The sequence below is a fragment of the Thermobia domestica genome, chromosome 8 (genome assembly GCF_964235325.1).
Source record: "Thermobia domestica chromosome 8, izTheDome1.hap1.1, whole genome shotgun sequence".
NCBI classification, from domain to species: Eukaryota; Metazoa; Arthropoda; class Insecta; order Zygentoma; family Lepismatidae; genus Thermobia; species Thermobia domestica.
In genome coordinates this window covers 64,188,630-64,212,081 of record NC_137461.1, presented here as the reverse complement: position 1 = coordinate 64,212,081, position 23,452 = coordinate 64,188,630, and the positions used below count along the sequence as shown (strand labels likewise).

The window sequence follows — 23,452 nt, the reverse complement described above, 5'->3', positions numbered from 1 at the left end:
ATATATATATATATATATATATTACTGTGGTCATTCTGCTTTGTCAATATTTTCAATTCACCTGTACTTGCCTATTTCTTTTATAGTAAAATAGATTTTAAAGCACCTGGTATACCGTAATAGTAGAAGAAATAGACACGAGGTGCGTGATAGCACCTAAGAGAAGCAGCGCGGAGTCTGGTCAGTTCTCAAACAAATGCGCCGTTGGGACTCTTCAGACAGTGTTGGAATCACGTACTCTGCTTTGTCAATGCATTCTGCCCTGTACTTAGGGTCCTACGGTTTCCTCTCACATTCGCATCCCACAAATTCTTTTATAATTATTTACTTACAGCATACCCATGGGACATCAAAAATTTCATTCATTCAATTTTTTCTGTGATAAAAACAACCAGTATTAACGACGAGAGAAGGCAACGTGTTAACCATATAACATTTTTAAAGGCATGGAGCATCTATGTCCTCTGGTGGGTTGGGCTTTTCTAGTGCTCATATGCTAGAGTTTACTTTTTTAAAGTCCTTCAGCCCATCCCGTCAATACGACACACAATATTTCATTAACAACTGGTTTTTTTCTTCTTTATATTTTATTATGTTTTGGGTATCAATGAGATTTACGTTATTCTGATACTACATGGGGCTATAAGTAGTCTATCCCTATTCTACCTAGTTGTTTAAATTCTAAGGGAGTAAAGGTATTATTTAAAAAGGTATACAACCCTTCGATGTACTAGAGCAATATATGTACCATGTTCATATGAATTTTTTTTTGCTTAGAATCATCCATACTACCATTTTCCGAAGTATTGCCCCTTCCTCCTGGGACACCCTATGTATATATATATTACGACTTCCAAACTAAGAATAGGAAATCTTACGAGCCACTATGACGTTTTAATAGGATTCAGCGTCGCATAAATAGGTTCTATCTCCGCTCTAGTTCCAATATTTACCACCACAGAGCAAAAACGGTAATACATAGCGAGAAAAAAAGACTAGATTCGGCAGTCCAAGAATAGTTTCCATTTGTGGTATAATTTATCTATTGACATCAGAAGTGGTAGAAATCCAGTACTGCTTCTGGTTTCAGTATTGATTGCCATAGAGCAAAAACGGTAGGGAATAGAGATATACATACCGGTATCTTTTGTTATGGATCAACGTTTGCTGCCATTTTCTCTCTATTAAAATTAAAAGTGGTAAATCTATTATTATTATTATTATTATTATTATTTAAGAATATTGGGTTACTTTGCTTTCAGAGTCGTCTACCATACTTACATAATGTGAAACAAAACTCAGTTATTATTGACAAACCATTCTTTTGAGGGCATACAAATTAGCCTGTAATATTACTATTTCATAAATTGACTTGTCTGTAAAATCAATTATAGTCATTTTTTTTTAAATAGATAGTTAGATTGAACATTTGCGAAGGTCATATTGTTGCAACTAGACAAATCTATTTATTATTATTATTACCACGCTCAAGGCCTTCACGTGATGAACAACTTATGTTCGAGAGTGAGTTCTATTCCCAGTGAGGACACATGTGATTCCAATTTCACATTATAGCTAACATAGATCTAAGTCTTATACATGGCGCTTCAAAACGACACTGACAACGTTTGGAAGGTGATTCTTGACACTTGACAACAGCTTTCCTTTCAACACTGGGGTTGCAAGGGTATTTCCAAATGATTCCAGTCTGACGCTGAAAATACGTCTCTGGTAATAAACAGTTCATGGCATATAATACCTGTCTATTCAAGAAATAATATACCAGTTTCAACAGTCTAGCTGCATCAGTGCATTGATGGCAGTCATTTGAATGAGTCGCTCTGCATGCGCTGAGCTCGCTTACTGCAGGACAATGCTCCAGTCCACACGTCTGTTGTTGTCAAGGCTGCAGTGAAAGACTGTGACTTCAATGAAATTCAGCATCCACCGTATAGCCCAGCTTTAGCATTACAGCCTTGGCAGTAACGACCGTGTTGACTGGAGCATTGTCCTCCACTATGTAAGCTCAACGTAACTGTGATTGATCCAAATTACTAACTCCAACGAACTGACGCAGCTGGACAGTTGAAACTAATACATTATTTCCTCAATAGATGGCACTATATGCCATGGATGGTTTATTGCCTGAGGCACGATATTTCAGTGTTAGGATAGGAATTTTTCGAAATACCCTCGTATACAATCCTACAGCTTAACGTGGGTTCAAAACCACGTGGGCTACCTCCGGGAATCGAACCTGCGTCTTCAGCAATGAAAAGCGTACTCTAACCACGTATCCACAAGGTTGGTCTATTATAATAGTGTACCAAACATATATAAGAACATGGACTAAGCTATTCTTTCAATTACACTCCCCACTCCACTCAACTTACAGTATACAAGGTGTCACAAGGACGCAATACATATAGCGTGCGCTGCTAAATTCCCGCACTTTATACTCTACATCTGTTACGCATATATAGTAAAACAAACACTTACAGTAATTAACATCCACTTTTTAACTGCATTTTTTTTTTGTATGAACGTCAGATGGGAAGTAATACCAAATGCACAGTATTTAAAACGAGAACTGCAAAAAATACATAGGGTACATAATAATAGATGCATTTATTCCTTTCACACATTGCGTAACTTGAAAGGCCAATGAATACAACTCTCCATTATAATATATCAACGTGTGATTTCACACATTTGCGAAGGTCATATTGTTGCAACTAGGCAAATCTATTTATTATTATTACCACGCTCAAGGCCTTCACGTGATGAACAACTTATGTTCGAGAGTGAGTTCTATTCCCAGTGAGGACATATGTGATTCCAATTTTGCATTATAGCGTAACGTAGATCTACGTCTTATACATGGCGTTTCAAAACAACACTGACAACGTTTGGAAAGTGATTCTTCACACCAAGACGGAAAGTATAGACCAACTTGGGTGCACAAGTGGTTCCTTTCGGAGTTATAGGCTGCCGAAAACATTAAAAAAAAAAATGAATTTTAAAGATCCATAGCTCCAATACTATGGGATCTACCGCAGTCGGGTCAGGTCTTTATTTAGGAACTGGTATGCGCCTTATCCAAAAATTCATGCTTCAGAATCCTGCGGTACTTCCGCAACAATTTTTATAGAGGTATTGGTGAGTACTTCAAATTATATGCCCGTACGCAAATTGCCTCTATAAAAATGGTTGCATGAGTAGCACAGGATTTTGAAACATGTATTTTTGGATAGCTCAGATATTAGTTCCTAAGAGAAGCCTTGACCCAACTACGGTAGTTTCCATAGTTTTGAAGACATGGGCCTTTAAACTTCATTTTTTCATGTTTTTTGTAGCATATAACTCGGAAAGGAAGCATTGGTACACTCAAGTTGGTCTATACTTTTCGTCCTATTTTGATGTCAGGAATCATCTCCCAAACGTTGTCGGCGTTGTTTTGAAACACCCTATATAGCCTCTGTGCTAAAAAGAAAAAAAGAAACCTTAAACTATAAATAAATGAATTACAGATTGCCAGACTGTAACAGGAAATAGTTGAATTGATGTTGAATTTAACGTCCCGTTCAGCAGCAAGACTATATGAGGCGCGGACCTACTGATTAACGCTGTATCCGAACAACATGAACTCCCGCCGGGAATCGAACTCGGGTCTCCCACGTCAAAGGTGCGTACCCTAACCGCTTAGCCATGAAGGAGCTCAACAGAAAATAATAATAAATGGTAACATATAGTATATCTCTTTATATAAAAGAAATCCTGACTGATTGACCAACTACTACGAAAAATCTCTTACGTTAAAAACTTGAAATTTGGATAATAGTATAGTGTTTTTTTTTTTTTAATTCGACACGGAAGGGCAGGAAAAATGGGGATAGCAATTATTATAATAAGATTTCCGTATCTCCGAATGCTTTAAATATGAACATTTCAAAAATAGAGCCATCAATTCCGTATAACACAGACATGTAATGTTTACGACATGTTATAGTGTTACAGAGGTGTGTGTGCAGTGTACGTACATGTAAATATGTAAACAATTCTTGGAAACAAATAATAAGAACGGTATAGAAGTCAGAGGTGTTACAGAGTAATAAATCAATACCATTAACCGGGAAGACTATTGTGCCTTCTTGTAATAGTAAATTTAGTATTTGATCTTTTCATCTATCTATGTACACTGATGTCCAAAATGATTGTCGCATACCTATAACTGTCTTCTTGTAAGAATATAATTTGATAATGATTTTGCAGGGTACTTTTAATACTGATACTATGTGTATAATCGGAAAATGTATATTTGTGGCAAATTTCATAGGAAAAGAATAATAAATACGAAAATTAGAGTGAGTAAAACAAAATATTGCTAATAATGGACAAGAAAGTTTTATTTTTGTTTTATTGTCCTTATTTACTGTTCTTTTGAAGCATATGTGGCTCGGATACTTTTACAATACTGAAGACCATTGTCTCATATAGTCTCGGTAGTGAAAAATGACGTTAACCTCTAAACTAAGTAACGACAGGAATATAAGTGAATCCAAAGTTGATTCTTGCAGGGACCGCCGTAAGTTTATGTACTACAAGTTTTCTAGTAATTCACAGACATTCCGGATAACTTTACGAAGATTATCTTGCGAAATGGAGGATATTACTTCTGATTTGAATAGAGTATCCCTTGCGTTCTAACTGCTTGAAAATCTATCGTGGGTTTACAATGTGAAACGAAACTCAGTTGTTACATAATGCTTTCGTCATTGGCGGATCTTCATGAAAATCAGATGGGTAAAAATTTAAATTTTATTGCTACAGACTTCGGGGGGGGGGTTATACAGCTTCAGAATTTTTCTTATACAGTAGAAATTTTTTTACCAATCTCATCTCCCCCAAGAGCCGCCACTGAATGTTTTTGCGTTACTTCATTTTCTATTTACGCCATTTTGATTTGTAAATATTTGATGTCAGATTCGTATTCAGCTACCTTTCAAACCTATATATACCACGTCTCAAAACAATTGCATTATAGCTTTCTATATTGTCTACATTTTATTGTGTTTCGGAGTGTGCCTCGTTCTGATCTTCAAATGATCGCCAAGCCCCCTACAAGCCCCATTCATGCGAGATGTTTCACATGTGAGATATACTCAGTGCGACCTTTTCAATGATATATAACACATGCAGATCCCCGCGTACCACTTCATGTACTTCACTAGTTAGAAGTGAAGTTAAAGGCAGGTAAGAAAGGAATCATGTCGCGGGCCGGATAGAATCTTTTAGGGGTCACATCTGGTCCGTGGGGCGTAGTTTACCCATCCTTGAACTACGGAATGCAACTGGCTGACATTCAAATAACGAAAACTATATTATTGTATTGTTTTCGGAGATATGAATAGTATCTTGTCATCACACCGCAGCGCTGGCACAAGTACACTGAGAAAAATCCATTCTCCGGACAGCGGTATATTGTACAAATATACGGAATCCTCTTGCTTATTACAGAAATAAGTATGGAGCATACGTTATCCATATGCTACATACGCACTGCCCTTAGGTATTACATCATGCCGTTGCAGGATGTCTGATATTTAACAGTTTTCCGTATATGAGATGCATATGTACTTATGTTACATTCCTCAGCTATACCTATGTTATATACGTCCATACGTCCATTTGTATGTAAGATCCTGACCACCTATATTGTTTCATACGGAAAGTACGTATAGATGGAGCACTTATACGGAAAGTATTATAAAACATGCGTTTTCAGTTATACGTCTGCTGTACGTTAAGTCCAAAAACTACAGGAATTACGCGTGTAACCTACCTTTTTAAGTACGCCACTTACATTTTTTCCCTCAGTGTATTCAACGTATATTCAAATAAAAATTCGAATAATGTTAGCAGTACTACTACCCAGGCCCGTATCCACGGGGGGCAAGGGGGGGCGGCCTCCCCTAAACTTTGGCTGGCCCCCCATAAAATTTCACGGTAGGCTTGCAAATGAACTATAATATGGTGATGAAGTATAATATGATTGTGTCGAGCCCCCCTAACCTCTACTGGGCCTCCCCTAAATTTTTGGGCTAGCTACGGGCCTGCTACTACCTACAGCTTCTACACGCCCTTCACTTACCATAAGCAGTCTCTTTAGCTTTATTTTCGTGCATCTTATTTTATTATTATTATTTATTTATTTTTTAAAATAATACAGTCTCTATAGCCTTGAAGTTAAATCATTACATTACGTATAAAAATCGCACAATTGAAGCCTGGAAACACCATCACCACGAGAAAACCGTTTATAATACAATTTATTTTATTTTCCGCAAAAGCGAATAATTAAAATAAGTGGCATTGTGTTTACGGATGTTGGAACTTCAAAGGAAACGAGTGGGATACATTTATTTTCATTATTATTATTATTATTTCTCAAGTTTATGGTAAAATTGAAGTTAATTATTAATAATTTTTGCAGTGTGTGAGATTATTCAAATAATAAATTTACGTCACGTAAGCAATTCTTCTGTTTAATACGTATTATATAATGATATCATAAGGTATGTTAGACATACGATTTCAGCATTTCAAGGACGAAAAACTATATTTCGCGTTTACTAAATAGCAATCATAATATACAATATTTAGTTATTTAGTCTTAACTCTTAGAAAATTTCCACAATACATCATACAGTGAAATCTGCAAGCATGTCCACGCTACTCTGCCTATTACTTTTCCTACAAGAAAATGGCCTTCTCTGGTAACAAGTTAATAGAGCAATATAAAGTTGTATTTTATTTTTTAAATGGCACCAACGTCAGATTATTAGATATTTCAAATCTATCTGCTAATTGAAAACTCAAAATACTGCATTAATTTTTCAGTGTTACAAATTAAGGACGCTGCAAAATCACAAACGTCCAAATTTTGCAGGTCTCTAGAGCAGTAATAACGCAAGTGAGACAAACGGTTCAAAGCATCAACGTTATTTTGAATGAATAGGAATAGTTACAAGGAATTAAAAATTTGACTTTTTTTTTTTGAAAGACACTATTTCGAAAAAAAAAAGTGCTTAAATAAGTACAGTAAAAGCTATCTTCAACGTACCCTTTATTAAACGAAAACTTGTCTTAAACGGAAATATTTCACGATCCTTTGAATATAGGGGCGAAAGATGTATTAAATTTTCTTCATTAGACGGAAACTGTTATGCAGACAGCGGAAATCAAAATAAGCCTTTTAAGGGGAAAAAATCAAGTTCCGAATTGCAGCGTTTTAGAAAGTTTTTAGACATCTATTGAGGGGTAAAATACATATATACAATACACTACGTTGTCAACGAAACAGATGGTGATGTGCAAACCGAAACAGACACAATAGGTATAGATGCTTTGGTTGAAAATTATAGGAAGAATCTAAAAGCAGAAAAGTAGTTCAGTTGAGTTGATTTTGAGTTTAACGTCCCTTTCAGCAGTGAGACTATATGAGACGGGACCCACTGATTAAATGGAATCCGAACCACATGAGCCCCCGCCGGACATCGAACCCGGGTCTCCCACGCCAAAGGAGCGTACACTAACCACTTAGCCACGTAGGAGCTGAAAGGAGAAAAGAAGGTAGAGGAAGAAGACAAATATGGCATTCAGCTGGAAGAACAATTTAGGGTAAAGATTTAGCAAGATGCTTGTAAAAGTTTAAAAGAACTGCAACAATTTGCCTTACGTCAAATTTACACTAATATATTTAGTGTGGTTTCTCAGATTAAAATGTTTGTGCTAACTCGAACAGACATGTAGTAATGTGTACAGAAGACTCTCCTTGACTATAGAAAAAATAAAATTAACGCGCGTACATTATTTTCTGTTCATTCCTTGTAACTTGATTCACCGAAGTAGCTACGTCACATCATGATTATACATAGTATTCGACACTAAGGTATACGAATATATTTTTAATATGCCTTGCCCCGTGCATGTTTATGATACTGTATACTAGTGTACTCAACACAATAATATCAGTGATATTGTAAGTATTCGTATTTATTATACGGCCATCTAGTAATGACAATTCTAAATGTCAAGCACATTTACCAACGAGGGGTTTACTTTGTGCCCACTAATTTAAAATAGCGAATTTATAACGCACACTAACATGAAATTATCACAAAAAAGTCTACAGTGGCAGAAGTGACCAGCATACGGGATATGACTAACAGCCATATTCAGAAAAGGCGGGATACGGCTATATATTTATTATATTGTCATCTAAATGTGACACTTCTAAATGTCAGTCACATACGCTATAGCTAAACATGTTTAACCTGTTTTTTTTTTTTTTTTTTACAATTTTAAAGAAATGATTAGAAGAGTAATTACAAAAAAAAAAAAAAAAAAAAAAAAACTGTGGTGGGCACAAAGTACCCCTGCTCCGTTGGTAGTGCGAGGGTTAATATGTAATAACCAAACGTAATGTCATTTGTAAGTATTCGCTTAATATGTAATAACCAGAGTTGAAGTATGTAATAAACAAACGTAGTGTTATTTGAAAAAAAAAAAACAACTTCATATTGGGTAGACAACACAGTTAATCTGGTAGTATTCTATAGTAAATCAAATAGTGTCCCCTGTCAATACTTAATTGGTACAAAATTTTAGTATTTTTTACCTGTAAGTTTGGAAGTTATAAGTAAAACATTAAGTAAAACACGATAACTATTTGGACAGTAATGAGCAAGATACGAAAATGTAATAAAACTGCTGCATGAAGTGACGCACTCAAGCTGGGGTCCAGTGAACTCGAACTTCCCTTAACTCGACATACATTTGTACACTTTCTTAAAACTCGACTTGTTTAGCAGAGAAACAATTGAAAGATTTGATCTTACATCTGTACTCTTTCTTATAAAATCAATACAGTAGTTCTATTATTATTATTATTATTATTATTATTATTATTATTATTATTATTATTATTATTATTATTATTATTATTATTATTATTATTATTATTATTATTATTATTATTATTATTAAGAATATAGGAGACAGTACTTAATATTTATGGTCTTTTCATAGCTAGCCTACTCGGATCGGACTGCTTGAGAATATCTCCATATAGCTAAATCTATTCGGACTGATTGAGAATATCTCCCTAAAGCTTTTGCCTATTTGGTGTGACTGAGTATACTTCCTATAGCTCTTGCCCATTCGGACTGAGTAACGATATCGCCCTATAACTCTTGCCTATTCGAACTGATTGAGGACATATCCCTGTAGCTCTTACCTATTCTGACTGCTTGAGAGTATCTCCCTAAAGGTTCAGTATATTTGGACTAACTGAAAGTATTTTCATTCAATTTTTTTCCGCTGCTGATTACAAATGAAGTCTAACTTCTGTTTTGGTCTTCACAGTAGGACACCTTTATTCTAAGATTATTTCCTTTAGAAAAGAGTAAATCGTATCTGGAAAACAGGTTCCTTGTTTTTGCAAAATATAATATGTAGAATGACACTGGTTCAGTAGTACGTAGATGTAACGTATTGCAATACTGGATCCCTCCTCGAAATCTTTGACCCTCCCAACAAAAATTTCTGGATGTAAGCTTGATCACATATGACTAGCGCATCGCGAAGTAGTGCAGAATAACGATCATTAAGATAACTGATAACGGGACGTTTACAGCTTGCAGAATAACGATTATTAAAATAGCTGATAACGGAACGTTTAGGACCTGCAGAATAACGATTATCAATATAACTGATAACGGAACGTTTACGGCTCGCAGAATAACGATTATTAAGATAATTTATAACGGAACGTTTACGACTTGCAGAATAACGATTATTAAGATAACTGATAACGGAACGTTTAGGGCTTGCAGAATAACGATTATTAAAATAACTGATAACAGAACGTTTAGGGCTGAAATTGGGAAATCGTAGGATTATGCACGACTTAACTGTTCCAATACATAATTAAATACACCTTTCTGGCCAAGTTAGAACCACGTAGTTCAGAATTCAATCCACTTACAGTACTTCGGTTTCTTTACAGAATTACCTATTAACTATTAGCAGTTTCTATATAAATAAACACCAATGGACTTCCGTTAAATTTTTCTGTCTTGTTTTTATATGTATCAGTAGCGTAGCCTGTGAAATTTGGTAGAAGGATAATATCAAACAAATAAATCTCCATTTACATGTACGAAACTTAGTTTTAAAAAAATACATGTCTCTTGAGCTTGGGGAGAGACTGACTCAATTGGCTGTTCGATTAGAGTTTAGCATCGAGGCTATATGAGACATCAACTAACAGTTTAACGTACTATCATAATTATGTGCGCTCCCATCGAGAATCGAACAAGAGCCTCCCGCGCCACAAGCGCGTACGCTAACCTTATAGTTACGAGAAAACTGTTAGAGAGGTGCTAAAGTAATTTAACCCCTTCTATTGTGTATTATGCCATGATATACTACGTGCGAACCATTTTTTTTTCCGTTTCAGTAGCAACAGAGGAACTTTTTATATATATCTAATTGTTCAAAGTGTTAAAGAAATAACATTGTAGTGCTAAGTAACAAAGACCTGTCAATTGCTACTAACTGTACTTAAATAGAAATAAATCATTTAAACGAGGTATTAAGTGACGGGAAAATAAAGCAGTAAAACTGCTTTTGCGTTTTGTTTTTTACAGGCGAAGAAATTGCCAAATAAGTTCCGCCAAAATCCTTTTATTTTTAACTTTCAGCTGCTTTTACGACTTTTTTAAAGTTCTTTTCCTCAGAAACAATTCCTTTAAAAAAACACTTCAACTCTTTTTAAAGGAAACAAAGATAATAAAAAATAGCGCCACTGTGCAAAATAATTACAGGTAGGCCCCAAAGAATACACAAAAATGAAATAAAGGTATTGTGTGAACGTTAATTATGTTGTTCGTTTTGTAATAGGTGGCGCCAAGTAGCAATAACAATAATAACACTTATCAGTTATATAGATACGACACTTTTACTGGAAAGAAATATTACAAGAATGCTCTTCTTTTACGTCATATTTCGTGTTCTTTTATTTCTCTAAAGGAAATGGAACATATCATGGTATTAAAGGAGTCAAAAATCAAATGTTACAACAATGCGTGACTGATCAATTTGTAATAAGAAGATACAGTTCTTTCGCATTAAATTGCTCGCTCAACTGTCATTTCATGGCCGGATTTCGTAGTACAATAACCAGAATATATATAGTTCTCGGAAGGCCTAGATAAAATAGGCATGAACGATTGAAAGTAAGTAAATTTTTTAAAGAATGAACAAAATTGTTAGAGTCGGTTTTCGGAACAACTGCTCGAAAATAATCGTTCTTGTCTATTCAGAGTCATTGAGAGTATCTCCCTGTAGTTTTTGCCTATTTGGACTGATTGAAGATATCTATCTATAGCTCTTGCCTACTCGGACTGTTTGAAGATATATTCCTATAGCTGTTGTCTATTTGGACTGCTTGAGAATATCTCCTATAGCTCTAGCCTATTCGGATTGGACTGCTTGAGAATATCTCCTTATAGCTATAGTCTACTGTATTCGGACTGATTGAGAGTATCTCCCTATTGCTTTTGCCTATTTGGAGTGATTGAGTATACTTCCTATTGTTCTTGCCTATTCGGACTGATTGACGATATCGTCCTACAACTCTTGCCTATTCGAAATGATTGAGGACATATAGCTGTAGCTCTTACCTATTCTGACTGCTCGAGAGTATCTCCCTATAGCTCCAGCCTATTCGGACTGACTGAAAGTATCTTCATTCAATTTTTGCGCTGCTAATTACAAATGAAGTCTAACTTCTGTTTTGGTCTTCACAGTAGGACATCTTTATTCTAAGATTATTTCCTCTAGAAAAGAGTAAAATTTATCTGGGAAAAGGGTTTAATTAAGGGCAAAATCCATTAAGGTACAATTTCTCTTCTAATTCTACTCGTGTTTATGAAAACTACTCGTAATGTATAGATTTCATTTAAACATTATGAAGACTGCGATAAAAGGACAGTTTAAAAACGACCTATTACTTAATAATTCATATATTTAAAACAAAAATTTAAAAAGGAAAAAAACTTCATATCCGCATGTTTTAATCTCATATGGTATTGTAATTTGACAGTTTCGCTCTTAAATTAATCACAAGGCTTTAAATAATGAACGAATCGTGAGCTCCTTCGTGGCTAAGCGGTTAGCGTACGCGGTATTTATTATTATTATTATTATTATTATTATTATTATTATTATTATTATTATTATTATTATTATTATTATTATTATTATTAAAGATGATGGAACAGAAACATATTTCAATGATATTAAATGTAAGAAATTTTGCAGTTGTGTGTTTTACAAACAAACGCACCTCATGCTTTTTGTACTACACATAATAACATTCCGTGTTCAATCACCATCACTTTCTGTTAACTAATTTCTACTACATTATCCGATCAGATACGTGGAACGTCATTTAAGCTTATCGCTTGGCTCAAACATCTGAACAGTTATTGCAGTTAAGTCAAGTAAATAGCTATGTAACACGAGCACACGCGCAGCACAAACTTTACGACACGGTGTACTGATTCGAAATAATGCGTAATCGGAAGAGAATGACGCATGATGCATGCAGAGGTAATACTGAATTGCTCACTGTAAGAGTTTCTATTATAATACAAAAACCCCCAGTAATAAATGTGATTCACAGTGGCTTAGTGCGAGCTGTCCCGGGTTCGATTCCCGGTAGGAACACTTATTCGGAAAAGTGAAACAGCTTTTCCAAGCCAGCAATTCTGAATGACATTTTCCTCAGCTTCCTTCCTTCCCCATTCGTTTCTCTTCCCCAATTCCCTGGGCAGTGTGATCAAAAAGAGACTTCAACCCTCATATACGATGGGCTAATATGGCCATAGGTGCCAAAAGCCAGAAATCTAATCCCTAACTTTCTGTTGTAATATATCCGGTACTGGTATAACTTCAAACAGTGGCGGATCCAGGGGGCGATCGCCCCCCCTCCAGGAGAGGAAACTTTTATTTTATTTTATATATAAATAAAACCCATCCCAGAGTTTGGAGCTTTTAAAAGTAGCTCTAAGTAGCAGAATTACAACCCACCGCCCCCCCCCAGAAGTACGTCCTGGATCCGCCCCTGACTTCAAATAGGCCTAATGTCAGAGATAGGGATGCGCACGAGACAAGATTTGTGGCTGTCTCGTCTCGAAAATGTGCTGTAAAAGTGATGTCTCGACTCGAAAAATGTATATTTCTCCATTGGAAGAGCCGTGTCTCGACTCGAATATTGTCAGGAAAATCCTGTCTCGACTCGTCTCGTGCGCATCCCTAGTCAGAGATGATGACTGTTCTTGTGAGACTGAATTCCCTCAAAAAGCTGCTTCTCGCTACCTGACTGTCTTTTCAGTATGGTGATCAGTGATGATACTGGAAGGAATTTCGACTACTTCCGGCTTGAGTAGAGGGGGAAAAAACTTATTCTTGGGACGTTGAATCCGTATCAGGAAATGCTCTGATACCTGTTGGCAGACAGACAGACCTTTTTTTCCCATACTTATGCATAGCACTGGAAATGTTCAGAAACGATTATAAACTTGCAAAAATATTTAAAAATTGGCAACACTGTGTATATAAGTTTCATTTCTCTTATAACATGTGACCCACCCTCTTAACAATACCTCTCCCTTCATACAACCTAGACGGTTGCCGCGCATGCATCTAAACTAGCTCCCACTTCTTATCTGCGAGAGAGACAGAGATGAAGGGAAGAAGAAAGAAAAAAAAGCACGAAAGCAGCTCAAAATGAAAATTACTGGTTAGAGCGCTGGGCTCCTGACGTAGCAACTGCAATTTCCCGTAATTACATATTGTCCGCCTAAATGAAGTTTCTAGTGCTGGTCCGTCATTATCCATAGTGCATTAAATTAATAAGGTGAGAAAATGGACCGATCCAACTAGCTGTTTCGATTGTTTAATTGGACTAGGCTTTTCCTTTTTGACCAGACTCGATTTATAAAATGGATAATGTATGAATACGTAGTATAGAAGAATGTGTTGTGGACCAAGAAGATTGATTCTGAAAACTGATAACAAGTCTAGTCTAGTTTTATGAAATGATTATATAATAATAATGATAATAATAATGGAAACTCTATACGATTCACTTGTGCTATAAAAAAAAACTGAAAACAAGAACTGCTTAACTTTCTGCTACTCTTTTTTGACCATCATAATGAAAAGAAAATAGCTTGGAATTATAAATATATGCGTAGTGTTGCAACGAGACGAGACGAGACGAGACTTCAGGCTGTCTCGTCTCGTCTCGTGCAAAGCATGTCTCGTCTCGTGTCTCGTCTCGAAAAATGTGCTCGTGCCGTCTCGTGTCTCGTCTCGAGAGGTTCTGTCCCGTCTCGTCTCGTCTCGTCTCGTTTGTCTCGTTTTGTCTCGCCTTGTCTCGTAAAAATATAGCAGCATACCATGGGAACGAAAGTAAAATGTAGCATGCTGCACCATGCTAATCAAGATACAACTAACAAGGGAAGAGAGGAAGATTATATATCGAAGTGGAAGATGGTTTATATACCAATCGAAAGCACTAATGACGCCTATTACAAAACTGTAATAAAAATTTTCCGAATGCATATACTGTGCGAGTTATATGAATATACAGGGTGTCCAGAAAATCCATTTCCACCCCTTGAAATCGCAAACGATGAGACAGATGCCGAAACTGGAAAACACGTTTTTGATCATTATAAAAGTACAATGTATCAAAGCAAACATTGTTGTCCCAGGGCAACCCGCAGAGTCCCAGGCGGGATCCAACTCAAAAGTTACAAAAGGTAAGGGGGTCAAGTAGTATATCATTCGAAACTTCTTGGGAAATGAAAGAAGACGAACAAGTCCCAACTCTCTAAAATTACCCTGTGCAAAATGGCGGCCGGTCAAACTATCAGCAAAAACGTCATTGTAGAGTCTATGGCCACCCTCGAAAGAAAGAAAAAAAAACTGAAACGGTAAGACAGATGTCAAAAAAAGGAAAAGATGTGTGTCATTTTTCAAAAGTACAATGACTGAAAGTAAAAATGTTTGTCCCAGGGTCCTCCACAAGGTTCCAGACGTGGTCCTACTCAAAATTTTCAAATGGCAAATATGGTCAAATAAAGCTGTTGAGAAATAAAAGAACACGGAACATGTCTCGATCCTCTAAAATTACCCTGTGTAAAATGGCGGCCGGTCAAAATGTACATCTTCATTTCGATTTTCTGAGCACGTTCACTTTCCATTTTGCAACCGGCACTTGTTTTTATTCTGAGACATTTGTACGTATTTACTCTTCCTGGTGCAAGGAATTCTTTCGTTTGAATCATTTTATAATTGATAAACCAGATAACGAGCATAAGTACCACTGTTGTGCAGTCATAAACGTAAATAAGTAGAGGTAAGAGTCTTTACTTCTGATGGCTCCAACCTCTACTTATTTATGTTCGTGGAAGTACATTATATGTTAACTAGTCAGTTCTATACTAAAAAAAAGTCAAAATGTTGTTGTTTCTTTTCTTTATGTCTTAATTTGCTTTTATTTTATTATTTTTTCTTTATTTAGATATTATTGGGCTATTATATAGATATAGCTTATATTATTTAGATATTAAGAGCAGAATCACACAGTAGGGGCATTTCCTTTCTTTCCGTTGAGTACAAGAATTAAAGTGAAAATAAACTAAAACCCGGTACAGAAACAACAACTAAAATGCAAGATGTTTGCACAGTATTATCGTAGAGCGTCCATACTTGTTCTATCTGCTTTCATTTAATAACAGCTTTAAACGATGTGCTACTTGACCTCCCTTGCCATTTGAACAATTTGAACATGACCCCGCCTGGGACATTGTGGAGGACCCTGAGACAAATATTTTTACTTCCAATCATTGTACTTTTGAAATGATGACACACATGTTTTCCTGTTTTGACATCTGCCTCACCGTTTCAGGATTTTTTGGGGGGTGGCGATCGACTTTACAATGACGTTTTTGCTGAGAGTTTGACCGGTCGCCATTTTGCACAAGGTAATTTTAGAGTATTGAGACTTGTTCCGTCTTCTTTCATTTCCCAAGAAGTTTCGAACGATATGCTACTTGACCCCCTTACCTTTTGTAATTTTTGAGTTGGACCCCGCCCAGTACACTGCGGGTGGCCTTGTGACAAGAATTTTTGCTTTGATACGTTGTACTTTTAAAATGATCAAACCCATGTTTTCCAGTTTTGGCATCTGTCTTATCGTTTGCGATTTCAAGGGGGTGGAAACGGATTATCTGGACACTTTATATATCCATATAACTCGCATAGTATATGCATTCGGAAAATTTTTATTACAGTTTTGCAATAGGAGTCATTAGTGCTTCCCATTGATATATAAACCATCTTCCACTTCGATATATAATCTCCCTCTCTTCCCTTGCAAGTTACAAGTATTACCCAGAACACACAAGACAAGAAATGTCACGGTAGCTACACCGTGAAGCCTTCACCTCTGGTGTATGTGGTAGTCGGTTCGTCTCGGTTAGTGCCATGTGAGCTTTGTGGTGGACAAACATTGAATGTGTGTGGGAACCGAGGTGGTTCAGTGGTAGAGCGTTCACCTCTGGTGCTTGGGGTCTCGGGTTCGATCCCAGCCCCGCCAAGTGAACTTTGTGGTGGACAAACACCGTGTGCTTGGGTTTTCTAGTTGTTTTCCCGTTTCCTCCCACTTTTTTCATTCAACCATTTCATTCATTACTCATCATCACTGTCTCCTTTAGCCTAAACGGCATAACCGTGGGACGTAAAACTCAAAGATTTCATTTCATTTTTCGAATGTGTGTGTTTTCTCGAAGTTGTCTAGTATCCTACCTCTTTCTTCATTCCACTAATTTTCCCATCATCATCCATTCGGCCAAAGTTGCCTAAATGTCTTAAAAATAAATTCAAATAAGCTCACAAGTCAAGGACAAATAGTTTACAAGATAATATATCTTTGCTGTTAGTTGTCTGAGGCTTCTCGACCCTGGCTTCTTTTTTTACATTCTAAAACATTGAAATTTGTTTCACCAGTTTCAATACACGAATATACAGTAAATTGCTCATAGGTACCTCGAAGATGAAGACACTAATGTTAAATAATGTTTACACGACAGGCAAAGTTCGATGTAAAGGTGTCATCATCCCCGACACTATCGTATACTATCAGCCCACTTGCTTTATAGTGTATATATATATATATATATATATATATATATATATATATAGTGAGAGAGAGAGAGAGAGATGGAAAGATATATTAGATACATAGAGAGATAGATATGTGTGTACACTTTGATTTCATATATTCCAGCCTTTAGGTTTCACAGTGTTAACCTATAACAATCCAAAAACTACTTTCCATTTTAGCATATTTAGATTTGTTGCAATTATTTTTTTTTTTTAAAAAAAAGCTCGGAACCAAATAATTTTATTGAGTAATGGAAAGTATTTGATTGAAATTTTATATGTTACTGCACACTAAGCTCTACTTAAAGTGCCATAGTAATGGGAACTGAATGACACATCGGACGAAAGAATGCTTGGGGCCAGTCTTCACCTCCATGGTTCAAATCTGTTCCCATAACCGCGGGGTGTGTGCTACTATGTGGTGCTTGCCCCGTTTGTGTAACAAACTCATGACAGTACACCCAGATTAGGTAATGGCTAAAAATAAAGTTGATTTTTGGGTGGCAATAAAGTTCCTTATATTGTCGGGATCTATTCGCAATCATACAACGTACATCTTCATACCAAACCGAGCGGTCTGCGGCGATAGACCATCGGCTTGAAGCCCCGGGTTGAGTCCCGGAAGGGACATGTGTATGGATTTTAACAACATTTGTTTTTTCTTACTGTGTCAGGGGGGCAAATCGTACGGGATAAAAGGATTTCAGTCTGAAAAAAATTGCAGAGAATATCCTCCCAAGGATTCTTTCATGGGAGTAAGGAATTAGTAAAAATATAGGATATACATTTTATAGCAGGTTTAAAAATATGGTAAATTCCTCAGTTTACAGCAAGGGGAATTGGGGACAAGACATTAAGGATGATATTCTTGGAAGCTCATGTATCACAATTGTTTCATTCAATAGACAGAGGACACTTTTCTATGAAGGCTTTTCAACATGTTTTCTCACAAGGGGGATTTTCCTTTTGCAATCTATATGACCACTTTCAATTTCAATCCTGGCCATTCCCGCCAGCGTTTTCATTTTCGAGACACGAGACGAGACGAGACATTTCACGAGACGTCTCGTCTCGTCTCGTGTCTCGTCTCGTTTTCGAGACGGGACAAGTACTCTGTCTCGTCTCGTGTCTCGTCTAAGAGGGTTCTGTCCCGTCTCGTGTCTCGTCTCGTAAACGAGACGAGACAAGACACGAGAAATGTCTCGTCTCGTGGCAACACTATATATGCGTGTTTGTGTGTGTTTAAACTTCCAAGCTATGCTATGAATAAGTGTGTTAAGGAAATTTAGGATTTAGATTTCTGGGCGTTCGGCATCTAAGGCCATTTAACCCGTCACGTTTGAGGGATCACGTCCCTCAGCGAGCAGAGTATCAGGGAAGAGGGAAGGAAGAAAGGATTGGGGAAGGAAGGAAGCGGCCTGGGACCTATAAGTTAGGTACCACCCCGGAATTTGCCTGGTGTGAATGAGGAAAACCCAGGAAAACCTCATTCAGGGTGGCTGGTTTGAAAAACCGTTCGGCCGAGTGCCCCCACGGGGAAACGAACCCGGGGCCGCACGCACCGAAGGCAAGAGCGTTAGCGACTACTTTACGCGAGGCCAAATAAGTATGTTAAGTCCAATAGAACGGCTATTTTCGTCCGTTGGTAGGCAGATATCAGAGATAGCCAGAAATGGACTTTGGATATGAATTCAATAATAACGAATACATTCCATTACCTCCCATAACTCTCTATTCAAACCAGAAGTAGTAGGAAATCATCAATTTTTTTGTTCCAACGATTGCAATATAGCACTTGTCCCTCTACTAAAACCGGAAGTGGAAGAAATCTATTAGCATTTCCGGTTTCAATATTGATCTGCTTAGAGCAAAAACTGTGGGAGATAGAAGTAAAGGTTTTGTAGGTTTGGATTCAGTGTCCCCCAAAATTGGTTTCATTTTTTCTTTAGCCCTGTATTCAAGCCAGAAGTAATAGAGAAATGAACCATTTCAAATTTCAACGTTTGTTATTATGGACCATAAAGGGAAATAAATAGCAAGAAGCGTTCCTTTATATAAGGAATTCAATGTTCCAAGAACAGGTACCATTTCCGAACTTATAGGTCTACTACTTCCGGTTTCAAAATTGAATCAACACAGTTTTGAAGTCTACCGTAGCTTCACTTTATGCAGAGGTATCATTTAAACAGTTCACGCCTGTTCGATCAAATCGACTTTTAAAATTTCTCAGGTTCTCAGAACCAGTTTTTAAAATTGTTTCTCTACCCTTAGATCCAGCACAAGAAGTAATCATTTGATTTGATTTTGAGTCTAACGTCCCTTTCAGCAGCGAGGCTTTATGAGACGGGACCTACTGATTAACATGGAATCCACACATGAGCTCTCGCCGGGAATCAAACCTGGGTCTCCCAGGCCAAAGGCGCGTACGCTAACTGCTTAGCCACGAAGGAGCTCCACGAGAAGAAATAATTAATACTATTTTTAAGAATATATATTTTTTCCTGCCGAGTTTTCAAAGAGACAATTAACACACTGCAGCTGAAGCTTCATACTTCTCTTTTACTGCATCTTATCAGTGAAATGTAATTCTGCCGATGTGCAGACCCAGTTCGTTCCCGTGATATGTGTTTAATTTCCTGTCAGAAAACCATAATTTTATGTCGTACCGACGAAAACCGACACGAAATAGAGCCCCATGTGGTCCTTCAGTGACACATGGCATCACTGTTACTTGAATGTTTCAGTGGTCAAAAGAAATATGTATTATGATTGAGAAAAAATGTTTGTACCTAATTGAGAAATTACATTGCCTCGGAGGGGAAATTTGCTGTTACGAACCTGATAACTCTGGTATGGCGAGACAGAATTTTGGTTTCAAGATACGAGACGAGAAAGAGGTCTTCCTGTAGAAGCATGTACATACTTTTCGAGACGAGGCTGAATCTTCAGAACATTATTCTGAGACGAAACAGCCGATAATGTGGTCATTTGGACAACACTACTGTTTTCCTTGTAGCATTATTTTTAATCCTACAGCACATTACCAAATGTGTGTGTGTGTGTGTGATTATATTTCATATGTAGTGTGTTCTATCCCTCCTGAGAATTGTTGTAATATTAAATCCGGAAATTTTAAAAATGAGGACACATTACATTATAAAAATGCGACATCATATTTTATTTCCTCATGCACACAGATAACATGAATATCAAAGCATCAACTACGGTAAAATAGCAGGAAATATACAAAATAATATGTTTCGTGTTCATAGATTTGTTGTAATATTCCCACTGCATTTATGCAATTTCCTGTAATTACAGAAGTAAACAGTCGTAACACGTACTTTCTGTTTATTTATGGTTCTTTTTCACTCTGAAGGAAATCACATTTTCGGAATAAAGTAATGAATGTTTCCAATCAAGCCCTGATACATAAATATTCACACTAAATACTGCATACATAGATTCAAATATAGAACCTCTAAGTATACACAATGTAACTACTTTTATGTATACTTAGCACGATGTAACGAGAATAAGTTACTAAGCAAACAACATATTATGTTGAAACGAATATTTGATTTGCAATTAGGCCAATACCGAAAAGAAGAGAGACACGTTATTGTAATGAACCCTTATGAGTATTAGAATAATTGTATTGACATGGGAATTGCAAACAAATGAAGATGGCGATATATATTGCAGTGATATTACGATCGAATATCGATCTCTCGACAACCTTTATGCGTCTTAATTTTCTTCAGGAAATTTGTCCTAGATACAATACGATCGTACTAATCTGTACATATTTGTATATAGTGCAAGTTATGCAAACATGTACATAGTTGTTAACATTCAAGTTACTTGTCTCCTCTGTTCATTGAACATTTATTAGTTCATTTCAAAACATGAAGTCCTTGTTAGATATACTATTCGCCTGAAAAATAACCACCATCTCATTGGGAAGAAAATTGTAATATATCAAGTAATCCTCACTGAAGAGGTGTTCTTTGTGTTCTAGTGCGTAATTAGAGTACAAAGGAAATGTTGCCAGGTAAATACAAACGTGTTTTTTAAGTACCAATTTGAAATTCGGCCGCTGCAGCGCTGGGGTCGACATCCCGCGCATGTTTTCGATAAGGAACGCAAACGATAATCACTGAAGACTTGGTGCAGAAAGTTGACCATCGTATGGCCCGGCCATCTTTAAAAGCTCTAACCCATTTCTATACCACTCCATTGCTCATAATGTTTTCTCCATACACTTCACTAATCTGGAGATGAATTTCAGCCGCTTTCACGACATTAGCACTAAGAAAATGAATCACAGCGCGTATTTCACAGTCGGTGGGATTCTCGATCGGTGGAGGCATTTTAACTACTCGCACGCAAACGTAAACACGGTCGAATGTTTCAGTAATGGTGCCTATGGCTTGCCAACAGATGTAGGCACACAGCGCGCATGCGCGGCGTGCTGACCACAGCGCTGCATTGGGCGAATTTCTAAACGGTACTTCAAAAGCACGCCTCGTACTAGAAATATCTCCTTGTAGTGAGATGGTATATTTAGAAATGTACTAAAACTCAGTATTAAAAGTCTAATTGAACTTGCACTTATCAGTCGTGTTTATACTTTTAATATTTTTAGGCGTGGTTATAATTTTAATATTCCTACACAAATACAGTATTAAGAATATTTTGTTAATATAAAAGAGACAAAATGTCCTCCTACTAATACTAGAACTTATAGCTATAATCGCCATAATTCTTGAATAAAAGTTTTCTTCCCGCAGATAAGTTGTTTCTTGATTTATAGCTATAAAAATGTAATATTAACCAACGTGTCTTCCGTCAAGAGCAGCCAATGCGGAATGAACTGACTTGTCATTACCATTAGCTGTCTGGAAGGGAGGAGGGGAAATTACAAAGGAGGTCGCATTGCACAACCACCAAATATTGTAACAAACACCTTTCCTTCTATTTCTTGAAACTAAAGAAAACTATAAATATTTTTCCGTTATCAGATATATATATATATATATATATATATATATATTGGCGGATCCAAGGGAGGGTTATAGGGGCTATAGCTCCCCCTTGACGCTCAAGTTTACACTTGATAAAATGGGCTTCAATCCTGCTTTACACTGGATAAAACGGCAAACTATGGTTTAGCCGCTCCCTTGATCATATCGTGGATCCGCCACTGTGTATATATATATATATATATATATATATATATATATATATATATATATATATATATATATATATATACGTTTTAGTGTTAATTAAACTAAGGAAAGAAACAGGGTTGCAGAAAACAAAATTCATGACTTACCGTGTGAAAACATCCGGATAATGAGTCCTAGCGAATGCCTTTTCTAGTTCTTCCAACTGAAAACTAGTAAACGTTGTCCTATACCTCCTTTGCTTCCTTTTAGGGGCAAAGTCATCCAACTCTCCCTCGGAATTGTTCTCAGAAATACTTATATTGTCCGCAACACTCGCTGATCCATCATGTTTCTTGTCCTCGCCGATAGATGCCGTTGATGGAGTCAGAACATCGTCCTTGTCATCCGCGTCTAAAGTTGAGGACGGTGACCTACTGGACAATTCTGCAGCCAACGAATCTTTGGTTCCAGGACTAATTGTTGCGACATCTCGCCGAATATACATTAAAGCCGGAGGAGAGTCCACAACACTAATTGTTGCCGAGTCTTCTACACAGGTCATTTCGGGTTTCTCGGAAACGCCCATGACGCCGTCGGAGGAGCCCGTAATCACTCCACTCGAAGTCTCAGGACGTTCCGTACACACTGGGCGTCCCCGAAATATTGTTGTTGTTTCGCAATGTTTCAACAAAAATTTTCGTCGTTCGGCGTCGTCCGCTGTCACAACAACAGCATTGGCACTGGTGGTTCCGGTTCCCGTGGTGGCAGTTGTCGTTGACGAATTTCGGCAGCCGTTGTTTGCAGTTATACCAGGTATATCTGTAAAATACACAAAATAGTACACTAATTAAAGACAAATAAAAAAAATGAGATAGAGATTCAAATACATATATTAAGAAACAATAATATGAAATCTTTGCTTCAATAAACACATGACTTTTATACGAATTATAACATTTTTTTATCATATCAAT

The 23,452-nt window shown here is 36.8% G+C and overlaps 1 protein-coding gene across 1 annotated transcript in view; it reads right to left on the bottom strand.

The window, feature by feature from the left end:
• Positions 1-23,452, bottom strand: part of LOC145692965 (homeobox protein aristaless-like) — a 529,461-nt gene that overhangs the window by 83,116 nt on the left and 422,893 nt on the right. The window contains exon 2 of the mRNA XM_081768560.1: positions 22,646-23,297. Within this exon, the coding sequence (XP_081624686.1) occupies positions 22,646-23,297 (652 nt within the window). The remainder of the gene's footprint in view (positions 1-22,645; positions 23,298-23,452) is intronic.